At 37.1% G+C, this 26,259-nt stretch overlaps 8 protein-coding genes across 8 annotated transcripts; 5 read left to right on the top strand and 3 right to left on the bottom strand.

The window, feature by feature from the left end:
- Positions 1–2,815: 2,815 nt before the first annotated feature.
- On the bottom strand, positions 2,816–3,619 carry EV154DRAFT_512474 (uncharacterized protein; the record flags this gene model as incomplete). The annotated part of the gene is made up of 1 exon (XM_051601921.1): positions 2,816–3,619. A coding segment is annotated over exon 1 (762 nt), but the record flags the coding sequence as incomplete, so codon positions are not given.
- A 2,850-nt stretch (positions 3,620–6,469) lies between these two features.
- On the top strand, positions 6,470–7,748 carry EV154DRAFT_512479 (uncharacterized protein). The gene is made up of 2 exons (XM_051601922.1): positions 6,470–7,529; positions 7,581–7,748. The coding sequence occupies exon 1, from the start codon at positions 6,505–6,507 to the stop codon at positions 7,321–7,323; it is 819 nt and encodes a 272-aa protein (XP_051456517.1). The 5' UTR covers positions 6,470–6,504; the 3' UTR covers positions 7,324–7,529; positions 7,581–7,748.
- Positions 7,347–7,511, bottom strand: EV154DRAFT_422648 (uncharacterized protein; the record flags this gene model as incomplete). Its single annotated transcript, XM_051596098.1, has 1 exon — positions 7,347–7,511. A coding segment is annotated over one exon (165 nt), but the record flags the coding sequence as incomplete, so codon positions are not given.
- A 218-nt stretch (positions 7,749–7,966) lies between the features above and the next one.
- On the top strand, positions 7,967–12,766 carry EV154DRAFT_482526 (uncharacterized protein; the record flags this gene model as incomplete). The annotated part of the gene is made up of 3 exons (XM_051598502.1): positions 7,967–9,538; positions 9,594–9,722; positions 9,806–12,766. The coding sequence occupies 3 exons, from the start codon at positions 7,967–7,969 to the stop codon at positions 12,764–12,766; spliced, it is 4,662 nt and encodes a 1,553-aa protein (XP_051456519.1).
- A 2,164-nt stretch (positions 12,767–14,930) lies between these two features.
- EV154DRAFT_552542 (uncharacterized protein) lies at positions 14,931–16,676 on the top strand (the record flags this gene model as incomplete). The annotated part of the gene is made up of 2 exons (XM_051605063.1): positions 14,931–15,592; positions 15,671–16,676. The coding sequence occupies exons 1-2, from the start codon at positions 14,985–14,987 to the stop codon at positions 16,674–16,676; spliced, it is 1,614 nt and encodes a 537-aa protein (XP_051456520.1). The 5' UTR covers positions 14,931–14,984.
- A 2,430-nt stretch (positions 16,677–19,106) lies between these two features.
- EV154DRAFT_512482 (uncharacterized protein) lies at positions 19,107–20,042 on the bottom strand. Its single transcript, XM_051601923.1, has one exon. It carries the CDS (start codon positions 19,978–19,980, stop codon positions 19,117–19,119), a length of 864 nt encoding a protein of 287 aa, XP_051456521.1. The 5' UTR covers positions 19,981–20,042; the 3' UTR covers positions 19,107–19,116.
- Positions 20,043–21,552: 1,510 nt separating this feature from the next.
- EV154DRAFT_512484 (uncharacterized protein) lies at positions 21,553–23,859 on the top strand. The gene is made up of 6 exons (XM_051601924.1): positions 21,553–21,821; positions 21,882–22,339; positions 22,408–22,470; positions 22,533–22,841; positions 22,904–23,428; positions 23,490–23,859. The coding sequence occupies exons 2-6, from the start codon at positions 21,896–21,898 to the stop codon at positions 23,538–23,540; spliced, it is 1,392 nt and encodes a 463-aa protein (XP_051456522.1). The 5' UTR covers positions 21,553–21,821; positions 21,882–21,895; the 3' UTR covers positions 23,541–23,859.
- A 5-nt stretch (positions 23,860–23,864) lies between these two features.
- On the top strand, positions 23,865–26,161 carry EV154DRAFT_512488 (uncharacterized protein). The gene is made up of 7 exons (XM_051601925.1): positions 23,865–23,951; positions 24,009–24,096; positions 24,161–24,236; positions 24,306–24,572; positions 24,651–24,740; positions 24,801–24,851; positions 24,927–26,161. The coding sequence occupies exons 1-7, from the start codon at positions 23,915–23,917 to the stop codon at positions 26,031–26,033; spliced, it is 1,716 nt and encodes a 571-aa protein (XP_051456523.1). The 5' UTR covers positions 23,865–23,914; the 3' UTR covers positions 26,034–26,161.
- Positions 26,162–26,259: the final 98 nt, after the last annotated feature.

Below are 26,259 nucleotides of genomic sequence, written 5' to 3' on the forward strand. Positions count from 1 at the left end.
TGGAAATTATTCTACAAGTCCCCCTCGTTGGATTTATACTTTCATTTGTCCTCTATCACCAAATCGCATGATTCTTGTCTGGATTTAATTATTAACCAGTCCACTCTTTTTTCAATAGGTGCTCTCAAGGTAAAATTCGAAAAGCCGGTGGACCCCTTTTTTGGGTGTGAACGGATTTTTTTAAATTGAACAAAAAAATAATTTCATCGATCAGGTGATGCCGTGACGGTTCTTCACTTTCAAATTTACTAAAAGACCTAACGTGATTTTATTAATAAAAAAACGGAATATTCCTTTTCGCTTATCTTTATTTTTTTTTAAAGTACCTATTTACCATGAACCCAATTGACGAAACTTTTTTCGATATAATGCAAGAGCAACTTTGGATGGGAAATGGTGCTGACCGTTTTGAAGACGAAGATCAATACTTCGATGCCGTGATGGAAGAAATCATTAGAATTGACGAAGAGTTCGATTTAGAAGAGGAAATGCTTGAACAAGAGGTTGCCATTGCCGAAGAGAACATTATTGCCGACTATGCTCGTCTTGAAGGCAACTATGACGTTTATTCCTTGTTCCAACTTTGGGTCAGAGAAACAATTTTGCATGCAACCACTTTAATCAACTATGACATCTTTTATTACATCTTCATAAGCAACCCTGGGATGATGACCCGAGAATCGCACAGAAGGGTTGTTAGAACCGAGCGTATGGACACGTACGAAACATACTGGACGATAAAACATCCCAACTTGAACGACGATCGTAACAGCCGCCATAGCTATAGAGCTCATTATCGAGTCAACAAGTCGACCTTCGAGTGGCTCGTCAATCGTTTGAGTAGATGTGCTGCTTATCTTGGGTCAATTCTGCGAGGTGGTTACTCTGTAGAAGTGCAAGTTGCGTGCGTGCTTTGGAGATTTGCTAACACGCATTTTGGTTATCGAATTGCCGAAACTCATCTTGGAGTAACTGCCGGATCATTCAATAATTTCACTAACCGATTTATTGATGCCATGTTGGAGATTACTCCCGAACTTATAACATGGCCCATCGAAGATAGACAGAGAGCTTTGAACAATGCTCGTGAGTTTGCAGAACTTGGTGAACCTGGTGCTACGAGACTTTCTGGTGTACTCGGTGCAATTGATGGCAAGCTGGTTGTGATCCAAAAACCAGCAATAAATGGAAACGCTTATGTCGATAGAAAGAGTCATGCATCCATGAATTTGATGGCAATTTGTGATGCCCGTACTCGGTTTATGTACGTAAAAACTGGGCATTCCGGTAAGTTCATGTGGAAGGATAAAAAAATGATACAGCAGCTTACCGTTTGTTATTATATTAAGGCAGAAACCATGATGCCAGAGTATTCACAAGCAGCGTGATTTATCACAAAATTTTGTTGGATGCGGCCAGATGGTGTCCTGCAAACACTTATATTTTGGGAGGTAAGTTCATTAATTATTTTAAGGTATACAAAGCATTAACGATGAGACCTAGATTCGGCTTACCCTTTGCTGCCAAATCTCATTGTTCCATTCCATGGCCGACGTGAAAGCACTGCGGAAGAAAAAATTTTCAATGCAACCTTTTCTAGTTCTCGAATTAAAATTGAACATGCATTTGGTGGGCTCACGTCCAGGTGGAGATTCCTTTGGAAGCACTTGTATATGCTCAGCGTTGATAGAATGGCTAAAACCATCATATCTTGCTGTGGTTTGCACAACGTTTGTGTAAACCAAAATGATATCGAAGAGGCAATTTTGGATGGAAACTTGGATTTTGAGGGATTTGTTGAGGCAGACCGTAGAAACCAATTTGAAAATGAAGTGAACTTCGAACCTCCGCTTCCTTTCCTCGGTACCGATACTACCATTGATGCTGCAGGTATGCGCCGTATTAAGGCAATGTCTATCTTAAGAAGAAACAACATCATGAGGGGAACAGATAGACTTGCTTAGTTTTCAAAAGGTTTTATTATATTAAATATATTTTTTATTTAATTATTGTTGTCAGTAGAAGATGAACCAAGATTGGTATCACTATCGCCTCTTCGAATTGCTGCAAATCTATTCATAATAGTCTCCATATCAGAGATACGTTTACGTCTATCCTCTTCCAAATCGGCCTCTCGTCTACTTCTTGATTCTTCTAGCAGTCGATATCTCTCTCTGGACTCTTGTCGTCTTCTTGTTTGCATATCTTCCAATGCAGTCTGTCGATTACGACTGACCCTTTGCAACATACTGTCAAGGTCACGAATTCTTTGCTCCCTTTCTTCCCGTTGTACCGCTGCCATTCGATCCATCATCTCTACACCGAGTTGGCGGGCATGTGCCATATGCTCCTCTGACAACTGACGAGCAGCCTCGATGGGATCAAAAGTTGACGAAGACTGCTCACCAGAAGTTCGATTATTTCTCGAAGTGCGGGTTGATCTTGGTGGAGGTGGTGCGGATGTAGGTGGAGGTGGAGGTGGTGCGGATGTAGGTGGAGGTGGAGATGGTGCGGATGTTTGTTGAGGTGGAGGTGCGGATGTTTGATGAGGTGGAGGTGATGCGGATGAATATGGAGGTGGAGGTGGTGCGGATGTATATCGAGGTGGGGGCGTTGCGCCTGTCGATGCTGGTGGTACTGCGGATGCTGATGTTGGTGTTGGTGTTGGTGGTTCGGTTGCTGGTGTTGAGGTTGGTGTTGGTGGTTCGGTTGCTGGTGTTGAGGTTGGTGGTGGTGCGGATGTAGGTGGAGGTGGTGGTGCGGATGAGGGTGTTGATGGTGGTGCAGGTGCAGGTGCTGTTGATGATGATGGTACTGAAGATCCTTCAGTGGGGTATCGATCGGCCAAAGCTTTTTGGATCACAAGTTGATCGACTTCCGTAGGTGTCAAGTACGTAGTTTCGGGACCATCGGATCCAATGGCATCCATTAAATCAACGTCGTTTGATCTTCTATATGATCGAATGCCATTCTCCTCCATGTTGACGCTTTCGTAAATTACCTCAGGTTGGATGCTAGGATCATCCTGAGTGATCTTGGCAATTTCTTCATAGTATGGTATGTCTGGGACAGTTCCACCAACTCCTGTTTCTCTTGCTGCATTTCTGGCTCTGGTGAATCTGGCTTTCATGTCTTTCCACTTGCGTTGCATACTGAGATGCGTGACATTTGCTATAAAAGCCCTGACTGCATCGGTGTTTGCATATTCAGCCATCTTTTCTTTCAAGAGAGCTGCCGAATGAACCCAGATAAACTGTTTCAAGGCAGTATCTCCTCTTCTCAACAAGTGATTGTAGGTGCCTGCCATGATCTCAAGAAGGATACAAATTGCAACCTCAGGCCATACGTTGTATGGACGTGAAGGCCCATTGTCATCTTCGACATTAGCGTTGTTGTTCTCAGCTTGGGCATTGCTGTTGTTGACAGGAGTGGTATTGTGCTGAACAGTAGGTTCAACAAACACAAAGGTGCCAGCGTGTCTGCCACGTCCGCGTCTACCTCCACGTCCATTTCCACGACCACGTCCGCGACCACGTACGTTGTTGGGTGTGTTGTTATTTGCTTCAGTGTTGTTCATAGTAAGGTAAGTGATAAAAAGTAGTAATAAAGTAAAAGGGAGGAAAAAAATAAAAATAAAAAAAATGTGGATTTAAAAACTTTTGTTATTTTATCATTTCCTTTTCAAGCGAATAATTTTGAATGTACCATGACTTTGATCAGATTTTTATTTCCACCCATATATGTATGTGTGTTATTTTGCCCATTTTTAGATCGCTTTTTCAAGCACTTCTTTTACTATTTTTGTAGAAAAACTGGGCAATTTATTTTCGGTTTCCGATCTTGAGAGCACCTAATAATATCAAAAAAAAAAAAAAAAAGAGAAATACTAGCATCTTTGATTTAAATTAAAACAATATACGTAGTCATATCCCGACATTCTCATTTCCTCGTGAAAAACCAAACTGTCTTGGCCCACTAAGCCCTTTCAAAGCATAACAACCCCCAAGCCCATCAACTGACTGGGAATGCCAAGTTACAGAATACACTGACAACCTTTATTTGTTCTACTGATTTCCCTCAAGACTTTTTATTTTGTCTGTCACTTGATTTTTTCTTCAGATGATATTTGTAAACACGTATGCGTACACTTAAAATAGCAAAGGTTATTGAGATACAATCGCTGCAAGCCTTATTTTTTCAATGAATTGTGTCTCAAACTTTACTTCTAAAATTGTGTGTAACTCGAGTTTCGGCAGAAATCAAATATTACATCACTGCTATTTTATCATTGGTGTCACTGTGAGATATTTTTTTAATCTGTGGAAAAGAGCTCCGACGGGCATATATGTCAGCCTTAGGAAAATAAAATACTGGTAAGCTCTTATCGCGAACTAAGAATGTACAGAAAAAAGTGGAACCTTGATGGAAAGGTTGTAATAGAATCGGAAAACATGTGATCAAGCTTACCAAGCCGGGAAACATTCCAGAAAGGTCCTCGTTTATCAGTAACAGTCTCTGGTAGTATCCCAATATAAGAGAATATCCAGTATCTCACTTGACTTTAATAAATGATGTAAATACACTTTTTGCTGTCTCAGTGTTTCAAATTATAATTTCTGGATATACTCACTGCAAATAAAAGGATTCAAAAGCCAATCATTAGTCCCATTTCACGGCGTAAACCTGTTCTATTTTTTTTATTATTCATATAAATATTTAGAAAAAAAAAAAAACCTTGTTTTTCTTCTTTTTTTCTTCCAAACATTATAGTTTTATTCATTAAAATGGGTACTCTTGTCGCAATCGCGTGACTAATTAAAACTTGGAAAATGTATATATTTTGGTTAATAGAAACACTTTTTACAGGCCATGGGTAAATAATATCTGCAACATGTTGTGAAACATTTGCAACCACAACAGCAGCAGCGACCTCATCAGCAACAACTTGAACAACAAAAAATGCAAGCCAAAAATCTAAGAAAGACGTAAACTTCACTTGTTCTCTCTTTTTTTCTTTTTAAGTATTCGACCAAATTAGGATTATGCTTCCTGGTCACTTTTTGCAGCATTTAATTTTAAAATACTTACATCAATAGGTGAGCTCAATCAGCGATAGAGGAAAATATATTAAAATTAACAATATTTTTTATGAAGTACTAAAACCAGCTTGAATGAGCTGATTAGCCATTCACAAAGAGGGAGGAAATGTTTTTAAACAGCTTGTGTACTGACAGGATTATTCGTAGAACTTTTTTTTGTAAGGGATGCCCTGGATTGTAATATGGGTTACTTCAATCAATAGGAGATTAATCAATACTTTTATCACAGCACATCAGATCTTGGCCGTAATAATGCTTTCGTCGCATATTATCGACTTAAAAAGTTAATCATAATCGAATATAAAGGGTTTAGTTTTATTAATAGATAAAAAAAAAAACTAGCCTCAAAGCCCAGCAAGACAAACATCTTTCGTAATCATCTTTACAGAGTTTATGTCTGCTGTGATCTTATTTAATTTTTCTAATTGTACTTAACACAAGTTTTACTAAAGAAAATCGAGATACAACGCAATCACAAAGCGTAGTTTCGTTACTATACTAACCTGCAGTGATTGCAATGAATTCTGGAACAGAGGCGTGTTTGTGGCGAAAAACGTAGTCAAAATTTTAAGGCTGCTTTGGTCAAACAATCGACGATCCGACATTTTATTCTCGGCAAACGTAGCAACGCGCCACATAAAACGTGGTTGGTTTTTCTTGTTTCTTTCATTTGATATACTCCAAATGAATATCTAATGCATTTGCGAGCTCATGTACTAAACCTTTCAATGAAATAGCGTGTTATAAATTGACATCAATGCACCTGAATTAAAACAGTTTGATACTTGCAATGTGTAAAGAATAAATGCTGCTTCAAAGATGAGAATAATCTAAAGTTGGATGATGTATGAAGAAGGTGGGATCAGTCTGCTCGATGGATCATGAAGGTACGGCACATTTGGAAGGGAAGTTGATAAGCTCTTTGATTCTTTTATTATAACACGCCCATGAACTTGATTGTTGGTACGACAATAATAATGCGTAATCTAACTTGGATAATCACTGGAAATCCAAGGTAAACAACAGTTTACCAGTTGAGATTAGCTGGATAATGGATCTGTAGAAAACTAGTGTCCAAGCTGATGGTATACTCAGAAGGTGAAAACATAAATTTTGCATTATTAATCTTTTTATCGTTTCCATAGTTACTCTCTTCTCTGTTGAGTGCTGCCTAATAAACAATGAGTCGTATTTGGAGAAAGCTGTATGTTGGATCTCGAGTTCAAAAGAAAAAAGCAGTACAAAAAAAAACACAGTTATTTATGAGTTTAAATGCAGTCACGCGCAACTGTGCCTGAACCATCGCCCATTTGCTATTTTCATTTTTTTTTTTTTTTTTTTTTTTTTTTTTTTTTTTTCGTTTTATAAATTTTTTTTTTTTTTTTTTTTTCCTCCAGCAGTTAAAATGAAAAAAATCAAGCAAGAAAAACATTCCTTAAATACAGAAGTGAAAAAAAAGAAAAGAAAGGATATGATGGCTAAAGCAGCAGCTAATTATATAGATAGCAAACTCCATATTGAGAATAAATATGCTTCCTTAATTTCGCTTATTGACACAATTTATCCACCTTTAATGTGTACTCAATGTGATACAGTGTCGCCCTCCAGAAGCGCATCGAATCATCATTTTAAAGAAAGCCACAAGAAAAAGGCACGATATCTTTGTATACACCCTCACTGTGAACAAAGTTTTATATCGCGGGGAGCTTTACGTTTTCATATTTCACGTTCACATTTGGTTAATTACTCAAGAAAGCCATTACCTGATCCACCTTTTTTAACATTAAACATCAACAACCTCAACAAGACAATACAGAACCCACCCAAACCTTCCAGCATTATTCCACCAAAAAAAATATCACCTAAAAAAGAAAAGATATTTACATCACGATTATCTATGGATGATTTGACACCTTCTCCTCCACCTTCACCATTTTCATTATATCACTCTAGAAAAAATTCCCCCAACAAAAAACCAACACTGTCTCCAAGTGCAGAGAGTTTTTTAAATACAATGTATCCACCTTTACAATGTCCATCCTGTTTACAAGTATTCAATCGAAAAACAAATGTTATTAAACATTTAACCGAAGCTCACTTGGGTCAAGAACCTTATCGTTGTATATATCCAAAATGTGCTCATCCAAGATTATATGCTACTCGTGAAGGTTTAGTTTATCATATTGTACGTGTTCATGATGATGAATCACAAATAAAAAAATAATCTTATAATAATAAAAATATCTTTCAAGCTGTCCATTTTAAACATCGAGTTTCTGTATGTGTTGATAAACATTTCGTTGAACAATATTTCATACCACATCTCAGACACTTGTAATCGCTGGCGAATCCACATACTGAACAAAACCGTCTGGCTGGGTATATTGAAGGTGAGACTTGACAGGTTTGATAACAATGGGCCGTTACTGGCTAATAATATGGATAAATAATTTGCTTCTTTTATATTCAATTAAAACTTACACTTTCTTCTAAAAGGGAATTGAGGTTGGTCTTTGTTGAGTATATGTTATGTCCCCTCGCTGTTCTTGATTTACGTGAAGTGCCTTACAAAAAAAAACATTTTCAGCTTTCATAACAACCAATGTTTAATTTTTTTTTTTGTCTACCTTCATCCTCTTGCGCTGATAATGCAATATTAATCAACCCCTCAATGTCGTTTAGTGATTGGTGATTATCTTTCTCTAATGAATCAAGCTGCCGTTTGAGATGTCTGGAATGGGCTTCCGGATCGTGATGCGTGACTTTGGCTCTTTTTGACATGATTCTTTAAAACATAAAAAGGTGGAGTTTGTATAAAAAGACTACGCTTTTAATTTTCATTTTATCATTTTTTTTTATTTCTTATAATGGACGACGCTGACATTCATTTCGATCCTACTTTCACTTTGCCTTCAACACAAGACGATATTCAAAATGAGGTTGAGGACGATTTCGGCGACGATTTTGGGGATGAAATTGATCTAAGTGAATTAGTGCAAGTTACAGAAACCGTTGAACAGGAGTACGCAGCAAATAATATTAGTTTTGTCCCACAAGAAGGAAGCGATCCCACACCACCACCTATTTTACCTGAAAATACAGAGTCATTTCACCCTTTGAATTTGGAAAACTTAAGAACATGGATTTACCCTACCAATTATCCCATCCGTGGATATCAATATAATATCATACAAAAGGCTATGTTCAACAATACATTAGTAGCATTACCAACAGGCCTCGGTAAGACCTTTATTGCAGCAGTGGTTATGTTCAATTACTGGCGTTGGTTTCCCAATTCAAAAATCATCTTTATGGCACCAACACGACCTCTTGTTACACAACAGATCGAGGCTTGTTTTACCATTTGCGGGTTGCCACAAGAAGAGACCGTGGACATGTCTGGTAGCACAACTCCCGAAAACCGTAGAGAACTGTGGAAAACGAAGCGTGTGTTCTTCTCTACACCACAGACGGTTGACAATGATTTGACTTCCAGGTCGTGCCCTGGAGAAAAAATTAGCTGTGTGGTTGTTGACGAGGCACATAAAGCAACAGGAAATTATGCGTATGTGAAAGTGATACGACAACTGTCCAAGAAAAATAAACATTTTCGTGTACTAGCATTAACGGCGACGCCAGGCTCGAGCTTAGATACGGTTCAAACGGTTGTTAGCAATTTACAAATTACCAATATACAAATACGAACAGAGGATTCCATGGATGTACGTGAATACTCTCATGGAAAAAATTTAGAAAGTATTATTGTCCCATTAGGATATACAGAAGGGTCAACGGGCCTTTTGCCGCGCATTATTGAAGAATATACATCACAGGTTTTCGAACCCACATTGCTTAGGCTCTCTAAAATGCCCACAGGTGTTATTCCCGAGCCAGCAAAAAATCCGGCATTTGGACTTCAAATGAAAAGAGTTCGTTTCCAGGCACAAGCTACAAATATAAATAATAGCATGAAGTATCAAGTCGTTTCTTTATTTCTTGTAGCAGAACAAATGAGTCGCGCCTATGATTTACTGTGTCAGCATGGTATTGCCCCTTTTTTGGAATCGTTAGAAGGAACACGTAGAGATGCGGAAGCGACAATGGCGGTCGGAAAAAGTATAAACAAGGCACAATCGCAGTTTTACAACCATGCGTATATTACTCGCATAATTCCCAAGTTAAAACAAGAGATGCAAAAATCTGATTTTATTGGTCACCCCAAGATCGATACACTTGTAGGAATCTTATTAAAACATTTCACAAATTTGCCGTCTGGTGAAGCCTCCAAGGTCATGATCTTTTCAAGTTATCGTAGCTCTGTTACCGAAATTTGTAATGTATTAAGTAGGCATGACCCTATGATCAGACCTTATCATTTCGTTGGTCAAGCGGAAGGAAAAAATGGATCAAAAGGGTTAAAACAATCTGAGCAACAAGAGGTAACTATAGTAACCAAGGAAAACTAGAATAAACACAAGCTAATATGTGTTCTAGGTCATACGAAAATTTAAAAATGACGAGTTTAACGTAATCGTATGTACTAGTATTGGAGAAGAAGGTCTAGATATTGGTGAAGTTGATTTAATTGTCTGTTATGATTCCCAAGCATCACCAGTTCGAATGGTAAAGAAAAAAAATGCCAAGCCATAAGAGGTTTTTTTTTATATATAACCCCTCCCCCCTCTTCTTTTATAAATTTTTTATAGTTGCAACGTATGGGTAGAACGGGTCGTAAAAGACAGGGAAAGTGTGTATTGCTTATGACAGAAACAGAAGAACAAAAGTTTAAACAAGCTAAAGAAACGTACGAACAAGTTCAAAGACTGATCACTCAAGGTGTGCATTTATCCTATTACAGAACAAATCCATCAGTTATACCCGTCAATTATAAACCAACTATATGTCGTAAGCGTATCGAGATAGGACAATACAAAGCACAGCCAAAAACCAAATCACGAGGAAAAGTTGCACCATCATCTTTAAGTTTGACTCCGGATGGGGTTTTGACAGAGAATACGAAAAAGGCATTTATTCGATCTTTCTGCAACAGAGAAGAGGAATATGCCACCGTGAAGCAAGTGATACAAAAATACTGGCCCAAGAAGAGCTTACGCAAAAATTTGGGTAAGCAGGTGCCATTACAAACAAAAGTGAAACCCAGTTGTGGTGTTGGTCATTCAAGGAGGACGCTTGATTTTGTGGAATTAATAGCAAAAATGGAACATCGTATCCTCCACCCCGACGAAAAAATCCAGTTCACCGCTCCCAAGCAGCAAACTCGATTGATGATTCCATCTAAAGTTAACCCGCCCTCTTCTAAATTATTCCTGCCACCGAAAAGAAAGCCTCTTGATGATAATGATCAAAAAACGGAACTCGCCATGTTCTATGATGAACATGGTGATATAACCAACGGAGAGAACGCTTTTGAAACCACGAATTTCTTAAATGATATTGACAATGAGGATTTTGCTGAGAGCTCCACTAAGAGAAGCGTGAAGGATTTTTTTGCTCCAAGGAAAAAAGCTAAACTCAACTCCTCATCAAAAACGTCCAACAAGTCTTCATCTTTGGCAAGTATAAGCAATGATGATTTCCCTGATTTGGATGATCTTCTTGATCTAGGTTTTGACTTTTCCAATGACAAATCAAAAGACGTGGACAGACCAAAAGGCATCGAGAAGCTGAAAGCCGTAAACAAGGGCAAAGGTGTTGAAAAAGGAACCCATGTTGAGGATGAGTTTATTACGGTGAAAAATAAAAAAGTGGACAAAGGCAAAGCCGCAGACAGAGGATTGAATCATGTTGAAAGTATAAGCAATAATATAAATTTAGAAAACAATCATGACAATTCTGCAAACGTCGATATGCTGGATACAAGTGATCCATTTGAGCCTTTGGATGATTTCAATATAGAAGACGATTGGGAACCCATGCTACCGGAAAGTGTATTCGACGCAGTCGAACCAATCCGTGAGCCCTCACAGAAACCGGCATTACCAGAATCTCCCGAATTAAGGAAGGAGACAATAGAAAACGATCCACCTCAAGATAAATCGGTTACAATACTCGATATGGACGAATTGTACAATATACCAACAGATGAAGAAGATTTCGATTACGGCGATTTCCCTTTGGGTGAATTAATTTCAAAGAATTTAGCTGCTTGGGAGTCAATAAAGGCAAGTGCTTTTGATGAGACAATACCCCCATTGTTTCCGTTTGAGAAGGATCAAAGTGGTATCATTGATAAAATTACTGTCTTGTGGCCTCAAAATGAACCAAGATTTAGTAAGAAAGCATCAGGACTCTTGGGTAGCAGACAAAAAATTATGGAGCAAAACACTGGTAGTTTCTTGACTATGAAAATCGTTGCAAAATTAAATAACAAGTCGTTTTCATCACCTCCATCCTTTTTATTGGAGCCTCCGGCGCCACAAATTAATACCAAGGTGCCACACACAATACCTCAGCCATTAAAAACAAACAGCAATCACCCAATCCGCAAAAACTCCCCACCACCAGCCACAACTTCCCCCCAAATAAAAGCAGTTGTTCATTCACCAGAAATTTTCGAGATTCAAGACGATGACGATGATTTCGAAATGAACGATAGCTTCCTGCAGCATGCGGCTGAATTAGTAGACGAGGTGCCTAAAGAAGATGCGATTTCTATAGTTGATAGCCAATCAGATGTGGAGGAAGGGTTTGACAGCATTGTGTATGAAGGAGGCGAATTTGAAAACCTTTTTGAAAGTCAGAACGAAGTTGATGAGCTTCCTAATTTTTCTTTTGTCGAACAACAATTTGTCAGTCAAAAATACGACCATCAAATGAAAAAAAGTGCTGCTTTGTATGGGCCTTCTTCTCTGGTATCTGAAGATAACGAGGAACGATATGAAGACCCTTTAGATAGTTCACAACCGGTAACATTACCAACAGTACATGGTAGCCCATTGAGAAATGAAAGTACACTTCTACAGAATCTATCAAAGGGTTTACATTCCCCCTCTCCGCTTCGAAATACGCCAACCTTAAATCGTCTGTCTACATCTTTGATTGGAGCCAGTGAAAGCGACGAGGAAGATATCATTTTGCGAAGAAAAAGACGGTCAAGGTTATCTCCCGTACTTCCAATACAAAGGACAAAAAAACGGTTGAGGCAAAAAGGAACTCCCAAAGAAGATGAAGATGATGGCGGCGTTATTATGTACGAAGGAATGGCATCAAAAGTATCCTTTATGGAGAGAATTAAGCAATGTCAAAGTCCAGTAGCCGCGAAACATAGGCCCAAGAAAACAAACCTTGTGCAAAATCCTTTTTTCGATGTTGAAGCAGAAAAAAGTAGCGACGAGGGTCATACAACAGACGAAGAAACGGAAGATGGAGGGTCTTCTTTACTTAACTCATTTATCGATGATGAAAATAGTAATGTTCAAGAAGCAACAGAGAAATCACCTGATGTGGATGTTTACAGGCAAAACTTGTTTGAAGAAGAAAGACCCAAAAAACATTGGATGAACCGATTTAATGCTGACAAATGGTTAAACGCCGAAGAAGATAGTATAATTGAAGGAGATGAAGAAGACGAAGAAGACGAACAAGAGGGCAGCGGGGTAATTGCACAAGAGATAGCTGAAGATGACGATGATGATGACTTTGCATGAAAATCTAATAATTGTGATGATGCTTGCCTCCAGAACATATAATTTAAACTGTTTCTTTAGTTTATAAGCGTAATTAGTTCAAATCAAGCCAGTAGGTGAACACGCTTAATATGTCCTTATACTCAAATAGAAAACTTACAATAAAAAACTGTTTTATCTATAAGAGTCGATTTTCCCTGACTTGCATTAAAATTGTCAATTTCTCAGTTTTCTAAACTCATGGAATTAATGGGTTTTTACTATATGCAAAAACTAAGTATTCACATACAAAAGACATTACGAAGCACTTATGTTCAAAAAGATTATATTTACATACAGAACAAGGTCAAGTATCTATATGTGCACATGCATTTATCTGTGTAATAAAACTCTCCTACGCTATGCATATATACGCGGTGATAAGTTCACCATAAAATCTACTTAAGTCTAACACACTTTTTTTCACTTCCTACTAAAGTCAGTACATGCGGAGATGCCGTGTTCGATTACCAATTAATCAGGGCCAACATACAAAAACATATATATCCTTAGAAAATGCGGTACAGCAGCTCCGTTTTCAGAGTTTGCTTTTCAATAAGCTTGAATTCGTTTCTTGAAAGTCTAATTCTTGTTGTTTTATTGTTGAATTCTTGCTTTGATTACGTGTCGATTCTCATTTCACATTATCTAATTCTTAATAATTACAGTTGCTTTAAATTTATTACCGTACTCACTTTTGGTAGAATTATGTGATTAATGTACTGAGGATATACATAAATAAGGTTAGTAATTAAGCAATGTTTTTACGTAGCTGAAGGTTGCATCGGCTAATTTCTTGTTGGTTACAAAAAGCGATGCTGCAGTTGGCTATGCCAAAGAACTCACTCCTTTTCATTCGGACAATTTTTGAATGATAGGCGCCTTAAATTAAACCTTTGATACTTCTATGGATTCCATTTAATTTTTTATCTGTTGACAAGATAGCAAAGTGTTTTTTTTTTGGCGTATATAAACACTATCAATCCGTCACAGCAAATAAAACAACAAAATGAAATTTTTCTACATGGATTGGCTGATGCAGTCCAATTTTCAGTTGATTGAAAGTATGTATAAAGCAAATAGTTTGATTGACTACCGTAATTCACTTCCAAATAAGCTGAATTGAAAGCAAATGAGAGCGGATTTATGAAGGAGGACAGAATTTAGCTAGCGGCATAAACTAGAATGTTTACTTAGTATTATTATCAAACTTTTTTTTTTCGAAAATTTATTCGTATTTTGCAATAGTAGCTGATGTTGAGCACCAGTTATTACTAAACTCTCATAGATATGATTTATAATGAAAAACCAGTTATGGGGCCATCGTTTTTTTTTGTTCTAATACCAACACATACATTTGTGTCAATTGAGATAAATGTCCAAATTTGCTCTTTCTGACAGCATGTTTTTTATAATAATTTGATTAATGGCTGCAAGTTTATTAAATTATTAAAAAAACATAAAGTGCTCTAAAAGCTTTTAGGTGCATGGGAATAATAAAAAAAAAAAGTTTAGAAAGAAAAGACAGCGTGAGGGAGTTATCTAATTTATCTTTAGTAAGCCAGATCTAGTTTATGTAATGTTTTGTTTAATTAATCATATATTTAATCTTTTACTTAAACAAGGAATACCCGAGTATTAGATAATGGTACATCACCTACTATAGGTATATGTGGCACTTCCAACTCAAACCACTAATCAATGGCTCATCAGTATCTGCTAACACAGATCGAAAAGTCCGAACACTAATTAACAGTAACGTTCATACAATTGACAAAAATTCACAGCAGCACCAAAATCATTGATAGCAACACCAATACCATCGAAAGCAATGATAACAGCATTGCCAAGGATACTAGCATCAATGTCAATCGCAATTGGGAACATGTGGACCAGACCTTGTCCGACCTAAACGAAGACACAGACAAGTATAATGGGTACAACTTTACGATGAAAACCGGTCAGTAGAGGGTATTCAATAACATTGCTTGTACAGGTTTAATATTGTCTTCAATTTTAGTATGCCTACCCATTCATGATTTAATGAGGTGTTTCGAATCCAAATGGACTGACAGTGGACCCCAATTGGTCAATATAAGGACTGCCCTTTTTTTTTTTTTTTTTTTTTTTTTTCTAATGCATACTTTTTTTTTCTTCTACTTTATTTATTTTTCTCGTTACAAATAAAACCATACAAACCATGGCGACGGATCAAGAAATGCTGGATCGAATTGCAAAGCTGAGTACAGCCATCGAACAGCAAAAAAATATACAAGCTTTTGGACCCAGAAAGACTTACACACCGACCCCATTTCGACCGGCTAGTTATAGTGCACCTAGAGGTCGAGGTGGAAACATGTCAACTCGACCCAGCTATGTTTCACATCATGTGAGGCCAGCACCATATGCTGCTCCATATGCTAGACCTGCTCCATATGCCAGACCTCCTCCGTATGTAAGGCCTGCTCCATACCCAGCACCACATTCCGCCCCTTATACTAGACCACCGCCCTATGTCAGACCTCATGTACCTACCCCCACCAACCACAATAGAACGCTGGTGTTGAATGGAGCTCCTCGCAAGAACCTCATCATCAATCACAAAGGTACTACAACGACCAATAATACCATGGTCGAAACCACCGATGCCACCACAGGTAGAAAGCAAGTGTCTATCAATGGTGTGGATTTTGTTGTAAAAGGAAAAAAGTTGGTGCGCAAAGACTTGTTCGATTCAAATACATCAAAGTCGAATCTTATGAGCACACTGACTGGACCCAAGGTACTTGTTCGACGTACCATCAAAAGGTAAGAAGTAACAAAGATATAAAAATCGTAGCATAAAGGAAAATAACACACTTAAAAAAATGTAATTAAACTTGTTAGACGAGACAAAAATCAAAATATGGTATTGGGTAAAACACCAGCACGTATAATGAAACCCAAAAAGGTGATGAGACGTACGAAAGGAGGTAATATGGTGTTTACGAGAGGACCCGAAGGTTATGTCCGACAAGGCATACATGGCAAATCCTTAATTTTAAACACCCAAGCGAAAAAGAAACCTCGTTACTGTGGATTTTTCACTCGTTACGGTAAATGCCCCAACGTGGGTCGTTGTCCATTTATCCATGATGTTAATCGAAGGGCCATCTGTCCTCGTTTCTTACAAAACAGATGCCAAAAAGCCTGTAAATTATCTCATACCCCCAACCAGTTTAATATGCCTCATTGTGTTCATTTCCAAAAGGGCCTCTGTAAGAACGACCCTTGCATGTACATCCATGTAAGAACAAGTGCCGATGCTCCCGTCTGTAAGGCATTTGCCATGGAGGGTTATTGTCCTAAAGGGACGGAATGCGTAGAAAAGCATATCCATGTCTGTCCGGAATTCGCAGAAACCGGAAAATGTTCAAATGCCAATTGTAGGTTACCTCATGTTGCGAGACGCACAGCAGATAAGAGTTCAGGTATTATTCGATTAGGAAGTTGGGTAAGTCCTCAATACTTTCATGCACAAAAGATGGCGAAATTGGAAAAGAGAAAAGCGCTGGAAGAAGCTGCTGCTGCAAAAGTGTGGACGAGACCGCAAGAACAGGATGATACAAAAGAAGTGGATCGAGAAAAAGAAGAACAAGATGGATTTGTACGATTATTTGATGATAGCGACGAAGACGATGGTTGGAGTCAGTTTGAAAGGGAAAGTGAAGGTGGTGATATTAAATCACTGCGATTTAATGAAGAGGAAAGTGAAGAGGAGAGTGGTGAAGAGGAAGAAGAGGAAGAAGAGGAAGAGGAAGAAGAGGAAGAAGAGGGAAGTGAAGAAGAGGTATATGAGGAGGTGTCGGATGATGGCATGTCGGATATCGAAGAGCCTCCGTTACCAGCTTAGTCGTATAGATTGTATAGATTGTATTAAAATAAAATAAATTATTGCATTAAATATGAATTGCTGGTAACATACCTTCAATCGAAAATAGTTTAATATTTGCTGGTTTTCTAATAAAATACATTTTAATGGTGCGAATCCCATATCTTTGATAGATTTAAGGTTTAGAAAATTTAGAATTGGAGCACTAAGCGTACTTTGAGACATAATTTTTTATTTATCTGTCTTTTCGTTTTACAGCATAAATGATAATCTTATAAAAATAATCCAGTTTTATTGTATTATTGTACTTGAATATTTGTAAAAATTAAAATGAAACGATCGTGACTAAACCCGTTTATTTCTTTCTTGAGTGGATAGGGCAATAAATATCATCCGCCACCACTTGCATGATATGGAATAGACTAAGTGAATGCAGGCGGGAAAAGTTTCCGTTTGTACATATAACAGACAGATCCGGCAATTGGATAACCTTACTGTCACATTAATTTGACTCTTCGGCACTTATGATTTTCATTTTCCATTCTGTATCAGAGTATTATTACCCTTAGGACCATGATTATAATTTAAAATAGTTGAGTAACTATGAATACATCGATTATATTCTTTATGATGTATCGAAGACAAACAGTTGACGTCGTCTGGTGCATTTTCCCAAAAAGGGCATTTCTAATTTTAGGTCACGGCTTTATGTTACACATAAAACTGCAACAATTCAACTGGTAAGAAAAAGATTACAGTTTATAACGATTGTAACCGTGTATTTGTGAATGAATTCTCCGCATATTTAGAGAAACATGTGTGTCATGTTACTGACTAATAACTTCAAACTTGCTCTCTCCCCCTGGAGACTTAAAACTACTTGATTTGAAAGTTTGGATGTCATTGAAAGATGACCTGAGTCAGTCCAAAATTCAGGCCATTCTATGCAGCTGAAGACATATAACCGAAAAATAAATGCACAAAGAGTCGTGCTAAAGTTTAATGTAGATTAATAAGCTCGCCTTACTTGTTCCAAAATTACAGAAATATAGACTTGCCGGAATAATATGTGGTACACCATGCTTAGTGTGCGTGTGTGATCGCAGGAAAGTTTTAAATATGTATAGCGGATACCTGATTCAACACATAATACTCGAAATATTTTTGATAAGCGCAGGAACTTTATTAAAGCCGATATTTATATCATGCAAACAAGACGTCAACTCTATGGAAACGCGATTGGCCTACCGTCTCCTGTCAAAAACACATGTCGCTCAAATAACAACGGCTAATGAAATGAAACTTCCCTCGAAATCCAACGTAATGAAACAAAAACTCTAAAGATTTTATATAGTTAGACCTGATATATGAAGGGCTTTAACAACAAATCAAAGCTTGGATTTAATAGAACTCGACTGGCTGATTTTTGTTTTGTTTTGTTTTAACCCAAAACAATGGCGTTAAATAGAGAGCCGATAAAATCATTTATATGTATCTTTTCATATAGTCAGGCATGGTGTATAGTATTTCATTCAATAGCATTGTCAGAAAGAATATCTTTTTTAAACTGAACTATATTCTTCATTGTTAGAAAAAATAATCACAATGAAAAGAGAACAGAACAGTCTCTGTAACAATGAAGGGGTGTTTCATAATTTAATCGAAGGTATCCTTAATACAACATTGCTGTGCCACATAGCACGGATTACTCAATAACAAGCTAAAGCCCTTGTAAAAACAAAGCAGCCCCTAATGAATAAAATGGGAGGTGATTTTGACAATAGCGCTAAATCTGTTCAAGGAACTCTAAAGGCACAACGGTTTAGAAAGATAAAAGAATAAAAAAAAACTTTACAGAATGTTTTAATATAAGGCAGGGTGTTCTTAGTAACTCTTAGATGAAGAAATAATTGTCAGGGAGAAAGAGAAGAGAGGGGTATACCAGGTAAGAGAATGAAATTACCGGGAGATAGCCACTACTGATTGCTGTAAAGATGAAATGCTTATCAACCGATATTACCTGACAACATTTAAAAAAAGTCCTTCCTCAATCAATCCCTAACATATGCGTATAACCGTAAGATTAAACTTAGCGAAGAATCTATTATTACAAGATACGAACGGGTTCTCTTTTTTGTTCAATGGTCTTAACTCCAACGCTGAGATTGAAACCTAAAACAAGAAATACTATGACTTGTGGAGGTCATGTGGTGTATTGTCTTTAGGATAGAAGAAGGGACACGTTATTGACTTGTAAACATTTTACCAAATGGTTGTGTAGAAGAGTTCTGAATTGATTGTGTGGGTGGCTTCCCACCTTCCCCCCCTTATTTTTACTTTTTTTGTTGTTGTTGTTATTATATTTGTTGAGTAATTATGCAAAACAATATGCAGAGAATATTTTATTATACAGATAGCAAAAAAAAAAAAAAAAAAAAAAAAAAAAAAAAAGATGTCTAATTTAAATAATACAACGGAGAGTGACTTTATAAAGAGCTGACCACTTTGACTGCATGTTCAGCAGTAAATCATGTTCTTTGGCAATGATGTGATCAGGAGCGTCAGAGTAAATGATGGAGGAAGCTGAGGAATTTCTAGTATTTTCACAGAATCCAAATGATAATTGCTCGTGTAGTAAGATTGAGAGTAAAGCGAATTTTTGAATGACTTGTGAAACGAGTTTTTCAAAGGATATCGTCCTTTTTACACGAATGATAATGATATTATTGCAATCATACACAATTTTGAATTTGATCATTGATGGATCTACTTCTTCTGATGAACATACGCTTGCATTGAATAAAATACTGCTGGTTGCGCTACTAATGATACTAAGTTGTGGTGGCGGTGTTGTTGTTGTCTGCTCTATTGCTCGTACTTCACATGTTGTTGTTGTTGATGATGATGAAGATTTCAAAGAGAATACCCTTTTTAAGGTAGAGTAACGAATAGATGGTTTTGGCTTTTGTTGTTGTTTTGAAAAGAAATCTAGCACTAAATTAGAACAGGTGACGGATGAAGGCAATAACAAGATTTGGTTGCAAAACTTTTCGATTTCTAGCTGTCTGTCAATGTATTTTTGATTTCCTTTCCTCAAAAAATTGTATTCTTTTTTGATCATTGTTAGGGTTTTTTTTAGATTGTATTCTTGGTGTAAATTTCGAGAAAAATGAACAAAGTCTGTGTATTCGAATTTCATTTCAAAGCATTGGTTGGCTATCTGGACTTTTATCGGATACCATGTAATTGCATTATTGAATCTTTGATAAGGTAGAACATGCAATCCCACGACAGGGCAATCAACAGAACTAGAATGAACTGACATCACTAAGGTATAAAAAGAAAATTAAGAAAGAAAGAAAGGGAAAGAATTTTTTTTAAAAAAAAAGAAAGGCCTTATTTTATAAGGAAATTTGCAAGCCCTATCTTTCTGTTGGGATATTTATATTTATAATTCTCATTTTACCGATATTTTGAAAACTCTAACTAACCACTTTTTTGGAAATAAAAAAATTGTTCGTATGTGTTAGGTTAAATTACCCCAAAAATAAAAAAGAGACTAGCTTTTCAAAAATAACTTATAGTCATTTTTTTCAAAACAACTCTTTATTTTTCAAGCAAGCTGTTCAGACATTGTTCTTGGGGTTTATGGGTGGTGGTGTGAGCTGAAGTGGCGGCAGGTGAGAGTGTACATCTTGAGCGTTTTTTTTCCTTGACCAATGAGATTTAACTTGTTATGTGAACGTTGTATCCATTTAAACATGTTCAAATTGACGCTTCCATAAAACGTATCACTTTTAAAGATAATGATCAAAAATCGTAAGGTTTATCATGTAAAACAATGCTCAATTAAAAGCTAGCATCACCTCCCAAGTCACTAATTCTAAACTGTGCCAACCATGCAGAAAGGAAAATAAGGCTTATAGAAAAGAGCCACAAGTACTATCCATCGATTGTCTCACATAGAGCTAGTTTCTGCACCTAAGAAAAATATGTTATGGTAATCACATCTTTTACCAAAGATTATCCCCCTTGAGATATTGAATAGTAGAACTATCCGTTATAACAAGTAAAATCAAAATATAAATGACTAATTATACGTCCTGGTTTTAATGATAATGATGTTTACTCTCTCTTTGTGGTGTTTTTGACCACGTGATGCTGAATCACCGATAGAAAAAATTTGATAGGTACAGCATGACGGACATGTGCATTAGAAAAGTACCTTTCTATTCGCATCGATAGATTCCTATTCAGGATTGCCGTATGTTTATCTAATTTGAAGCTATTCCTTTTGTATATAGAAGGCGCACATACTATGGTGACTTATACAATCATCACGTCCTGGCGGTAAATTCTTAAATCATAAGCAATAACCACTTCGCACAATTTCTCTTGACTACTTTTTCTTCTTCTTTTTAACATGGTTTGTATTAATTAGTATGATTATCAATTGATTGATTGGTGTTAAAATGTCGATCGCCAGTGAACTATGTATAGAATAGTAGAAATAGATAGTGTAATGGAATAAGATGTTATAAAAAGCTTCCATTTAAGGCCCGGGATTTATACATTTTACTTGTGTGCCTGAACAGAAACAATCTTATTGTAAAATGTATCAGTAATGCTCATACCATTTATCACATCTGATAGGAGTGCTTTCCTTTTATGTGCCACAGGTAAGTTTGTATTGAAATAGACGATGAGGTAATTCTAGTTGAAGGACATGGATGTTCTTTAAAGGCTACCGGAAAATCTCCTGTTAAGCATTTGAGACCCCCTAAGATTTCATGTCTTTTCCAATAAGCCTAAATAAAAACCTTTGAGGCAACACTTTTTTTAATGTCGCTGGGCTCAAATATGCGGCAAAAGCACTTGTGCGTCAAACAAGACTAACGTTTTTCTTCCTTGATCTTTTTTTTATTTTTATGTTTACCACCTCCCGATCAGAACAAGAAGCTTGGAATGCCTGTGTCAAAACTATTTTAGGCTTATTAGGTACACACTAGTTCGTTTTTACACGTAGAGAAGACAACCTCGAAACTAATCCAACATAAAGAGGACAGTCTTTTCAACGGCGCTGTTCCCAGTACAAAGATCAACTTTCAGAAAAAAGATTGGCTTAACTTCAGTAATGCAAGCACAGGTAATGCAAGAAATAAGACTCTAGTTTTATATTTTATCATTAACAAAAGATAACAGAATCTCTATCGACACCCAACTCACCCAGTAATGTGACAATGAAAAGAAAGCGTAGTTTTTCGGACTCGATTCAAGATCGTAAACAACAGAAACTGTCAAGTAATTTAGCTAATGACATTGCGCGTAGTTTGTCCATGTCTATGGACGATGATGTAGACATGGCCAGTCAGCCAGCGATTAATGTTTATAGTAAACCATTGAATGAGGAGAATCCGGTGCCTACCTTGAGACGCATATCCATGAGCGGAAGTTCGAATTCTTCCACCAGACCATTGACACAGTGGTTAGAGAAACAAGCTCAAATCCACGGGGTATCCTTGACGGATTATAAAAACCTGTTTGATGAAAAGCAAAAGTTATTACGACAACAATTGGAATTATTACAGAAACCGGATCAACCTTTTGAATCCATACGTGAACACTTGTCAAAAGTCTTGAGATTAGCTGATGACTTGAGTGGGGATCATACCGTATCATTTAATGTAAGAAGAGAACAAATGACGTTTTGTTTTTGTTTATCTGATCCCTGTTTTTTATGTATTTGAAACAGGAAATATTTCCAGAATGGACATTATATGAAAATAGAATTAAAAAATTAGCCATCTATGTACAGGTAAACAACTTGGTTTTAATTCACCATATGGGGGTTTGTTATACTCATCCTCTCGTTCTTAGTCTATCGAAGATATGAGCTTTTCGATTAATAACGTTATACCCCAAACAAATGATTTATTGCAAGATATTAAAGGATTACAACACACACTGGATCAGAAAATAGCACTGTATGGCGATGCACTGATTCAAAACGGGTTAGAATGGAAAGCGATGGGAATGCCAGTAGATGATCAATTATTGAATGCCACTAAAGAATGGTTACATAATCTCTGTATTGGGCTACTCAGCGCTCTAGATAAAGAGTGCAAGAAAGCACAAGATCTAGTTCATGACATGCAAAATTTGATTCGTCTGCCAATCGGAGAAAAGGTAACACCCCAAAATGTGCTTTATATATATATTTTGTGGTAAAAAATTAATATGAATTCAAGTTGATGGCCTCTATTTTGGCAGGCTTGGAATTTATCTCCGAAACCTCTACCTTTATTGGATTCACATCTCAAAAACTCGTGCTAGAATGTCGATTAATGGCAACAATTTATGGACAATGGGTGTCTGAGAATTTAGAACATATCAATGATAAATCAACCGAGAAAAAGAATACACACAACGGAACAAAGAGGATTGATATCCGATTTATGCAGCTGATGGATAATATCACACGTATCTTGTCCTGCTTATATACATCGAGTGAATTGGAAATGAAGCATCGGGAAATGTCGCATGCGTCAAGGATATCTGTAGAAAATTTATCATCCGTCTTGGTCGAGTTGACAGTGCGTGCAGTTGGCATCATTGAGATGGAAAGAAAGAATTCAGCTAGCTATAAAATTGCGGGAAATATCATGTCAAATCCTCAGACTGCCTTCATCTATATGGGTGAATCGTTATTAACTTTTGCTAACAAACTTGTGGAATTGGCTGGTAGAGAATGGGCAGATGGTGGTAGAATTCAGGTACTTGTTGAAAATCATCTAATAACAATGCATAAGTCTCATTTTTTTTGTATGTGTGTAGGCTTTACATTCTTACCTTGACGATTTGGAAAAGTCTCTGGAATCATCATGATGGATTATCACCACCACAAAAATGAGAGAACGGAGTCCGAAGCATTCAACTTTTCTCCAAATGCAGATAGTGGTCATCTGGTGCGGGGAGAGATGTATATAATTATCTGGACCTTTTTTTGCTTATGATAATATATCTAGTCTTATAAATATATCCATCCTACTCAATCATTTGAGTGTGTACAATATAAAATTTGTCTTGGCTGTAGTATAATTAAAAAAAAGAGAGAGTTAATGCGTCATGCTGGGAACACCAATCCTTCTCTTGGTATAAGCCAAAATGGGGAAACGGCCAATGAATAATTAAATTCACCCCTCTCCTTAGTTTTTTTTTTTCTTACTTCTTTTACCCTTTTACCAACTTATAAAAAAAATATGTTTTCAAAATCGAATCCCTTTGAAGAGTCAGTGAGTAAGTGAAGCTTATATAAATAGCAAAAAAAAACATGGGTTAATCTGTTCAATATAGTTGCTGCTACCAATGAAAACCTCACCGTGGAAAACTGGGAGTTAATCTTGGCTGTTACTGACAAGATTACTCGTGCTTCACCCGAGAGGTAAAACTAGTCCTTATTTTAGAAACAACAAGGTATTCATTCTCTTCCTTTATTGTATCATCAGTGCTAGAGATTGTGTTGCCGCAGTAGAAAAACGTCTCCTCAACAGAAATCCAAACGTCCAGCTTTACGCAGTGGCCGTAAGTTTTTTCCACATTCATATAGTAACTACAAAAAAAAAGTCTAACAAGTTCATTATCATTAACTAGTTGACCGAGGCACTGGTAAAAAACTGTGACATCACGGTGCACCGTGAGATCTCTTCTCGCTCCTTTACCAACACGCTAACCAAACTTGTGCATGATAAGAGCATTCATACCAAAGTACGAACCCGCATTCTCGAGTTTATTCAAATGTGCTCCTTTGAATTCAGAGCTGATTCCACACTTGGTTTAATGAATGAAGTTTACAACTCTTTACGTGCTGAAGGTATTCAATTCCCTTCTCCCCAGAAACCCAAAAAGGAATTTACACAGGTACACACAAATAATAAAAAGGAAAAGGGGGGTGTATTGAACAAAACAAAAAAAAAATTAATCTATTATTTAAACTAGTCTGAACTTGATAAACAGAAGGAGGAAGAAGAATTTCAACTGGCCTTAGCCCTCTCTCTCTCAGAATCGGAGAACCGTTCTTCATTTAGGGTAAATTTCTAAAGGATTTTAATATGTCGATCATTGCGATACTAAAAAACGTATTTATAGTCATCTGCAGCAGCTCCTGCCGCCGCCAAGGTGACCACCGCAGCCGCCAAGGTAAATAATGAAGCACTATATATATATATATTATAAAAGCGTATTAAACCCCCCAAAAAAATAATATAAAATCAGCCCACGCAAGAAGAAACATCACCTCAGATTTCAAGAGTAAGAGCACTGTATGATTTCCAACCTACAGAACAAGGCGAGCTTGGATTTGAAAAGGGAGATATCATTCGTGTGATTGAAAGTGTGTACCGTGATTGGTGGAAAGGTGAATTACGTGGAAAGACAGGTATCTTTCCTGTCAATTATGTGGAGAAGATTGTCGATCCCTCGCCCTCAGATTTGTTAAAGGAAGCCTCTGTTGAAAACGAAGTCATGAACGAAACTCGTCACATTGACCGATTATTGGAAATGCTTTCTTCTACAGATCCTCGCACAAGAGACTCATTTTCAGATAACGATGAGCTCCAGAACCTGTACAATAGTACTTTATCTATTAGACCAAAATTGGTGAAACTGATTGAAAAATACAGTTTAAAAAAGGATGAGCTTGTGGCTTTAAATGAAAAATTCATGCAAGCCAGAACAATGTATGATGGTATGCTCTCAAATTCCATTGCTAAATATTCTTCCGCTCAGCAAAATGGTCCCTATGGTTACCCCCCTCAGCAACAACAACAACAACAACAGCCTTACTCCAATGGTAATTACCCTTACCAATCCCCTGCCCCTGTTGCCAGCCCACCTTATGGACAACAACCACCTGCCTTCACATACCAACAACAACAACAACATAGTCCTGCTCCTCAACATCAATCTACCCCGCAACAACCCTCGTTTGCGTACAACGAATCCGCTCCCCCTCAACAACAACAACAACAACAACAATTTGACTACAACGCTCCTCCTCAGGGTCAATATCAACCACCTCAACAACAACAGCAACAACAACACGGGGATTATAACGCACAATCGCCATACAATGGACCACCTCCAACACATAATAACATGGCATCTCCTTCACCCGAGCACTATAGTGCTCCTCCTCCTCAGCAACAACAGCAACAGGGTAATTACTCTGCGTATCCTCCCAATGGGCCTCCCAATGGGCCTCCTGAAGGATATCCAGGTGTTGCTGGTGTTGGTTATCAGTCTCCCGGTCCACAACAACCATCTTACACTCCACCAGGATATAACGGACAAACACAACAAACGTATGCTCATAACTATTAAAAGTTAGGGGGAGGGGAGTTAAAATAGCGTAAAGGAATGTTTAATAAATATTTTCTATTGTCAGCGAGACCATGCAATCAGAAAACAAGAGTAAAAAGGATGGGAATGTGAAAAAAATAAATAAGAACAAAAAAAAAAAAAAAAAAAAAAATTCTTTAATCTAAAACTAATCTAAAAGGAATCCCTGTTTTTTTTCATCTATTCACCCTTTTTTCGTTTCTTTTGT

Source organism: Mucor mucedo, assembly GCF_025094135.1.
Source record: "Mucor mucedo strain NRRL 3635 chromosome Unknown EV154scaffold_60, whole genome shotgun sequence".
Lineage (NCBI taxonomy): Eukaryota > Fungi > Mucoromycota > Mucoromycetes > Mucorales > Mucoraceae > Mucor > Mucor mucedo.

Excerpts from the sequence above, each read along its gene's own strand:
- EV154DRAFT_512479 (XM_051601922.1), top strand. The coding sequence starts at position 6,505 with ATGAAAAAAATCAAGCAAGAAAAACATTCCTTAAATACAGAAGTGAAA.
- EV154DRAFT_512482 (XM_051601923.1), bottom strand. The coding sequence starts at position 19,980 with ATGTCAGTTCATTCTAGTTCTGTTGATTGCCCTGTCGTGGGATTGCAT.
- EV154DRAFT_512484 (XM_051601924.1), top strand. The coding sequence starts at position 21,896 with ATGAAAAGAAAGCGTAGTTTTTCGGACTCGATTCAAGATCGTAAACAA. Across the intron at positions 22,340-22,407 it reads ATCATACCGTATCATTTAAT|GAAATATTTCCAGAATGGAC; the intron begins GTAAGAAGAGAA and ends TATTTGAAACAG. Across the intron at positions 23,429-23,489 it reads CAGATGGTGGTAGAATTCAG|GCTTTACATTCTTACCTTGA; the intron begins GTACTTGTTGAA and ends GTATGTGTGTAG.
- EV154DRAFT_512488 (XM_051601925.1), top strand. The coding sequence starts at position 23,915 with ATGTTTTCAAAATCGAATCCCTTTGAAGAGTCAGTGA. Across the intron at positions 23,952-24,008 it reads TCCCTTTGAAGAGTCAGTGA|TTGCTGCTACCAATGAAAAC; the intron begins GTAAGTGAAGCT and ends TGTTCAATATAG. Across the intron at positions 24,097-24,160 it reads ACTCGTGCTTCACCCGAGAG|TGCTAGAGATTGTGTTGCCG; the intron begins GTAAAACTAGTC and ends TTGTATCATCAG.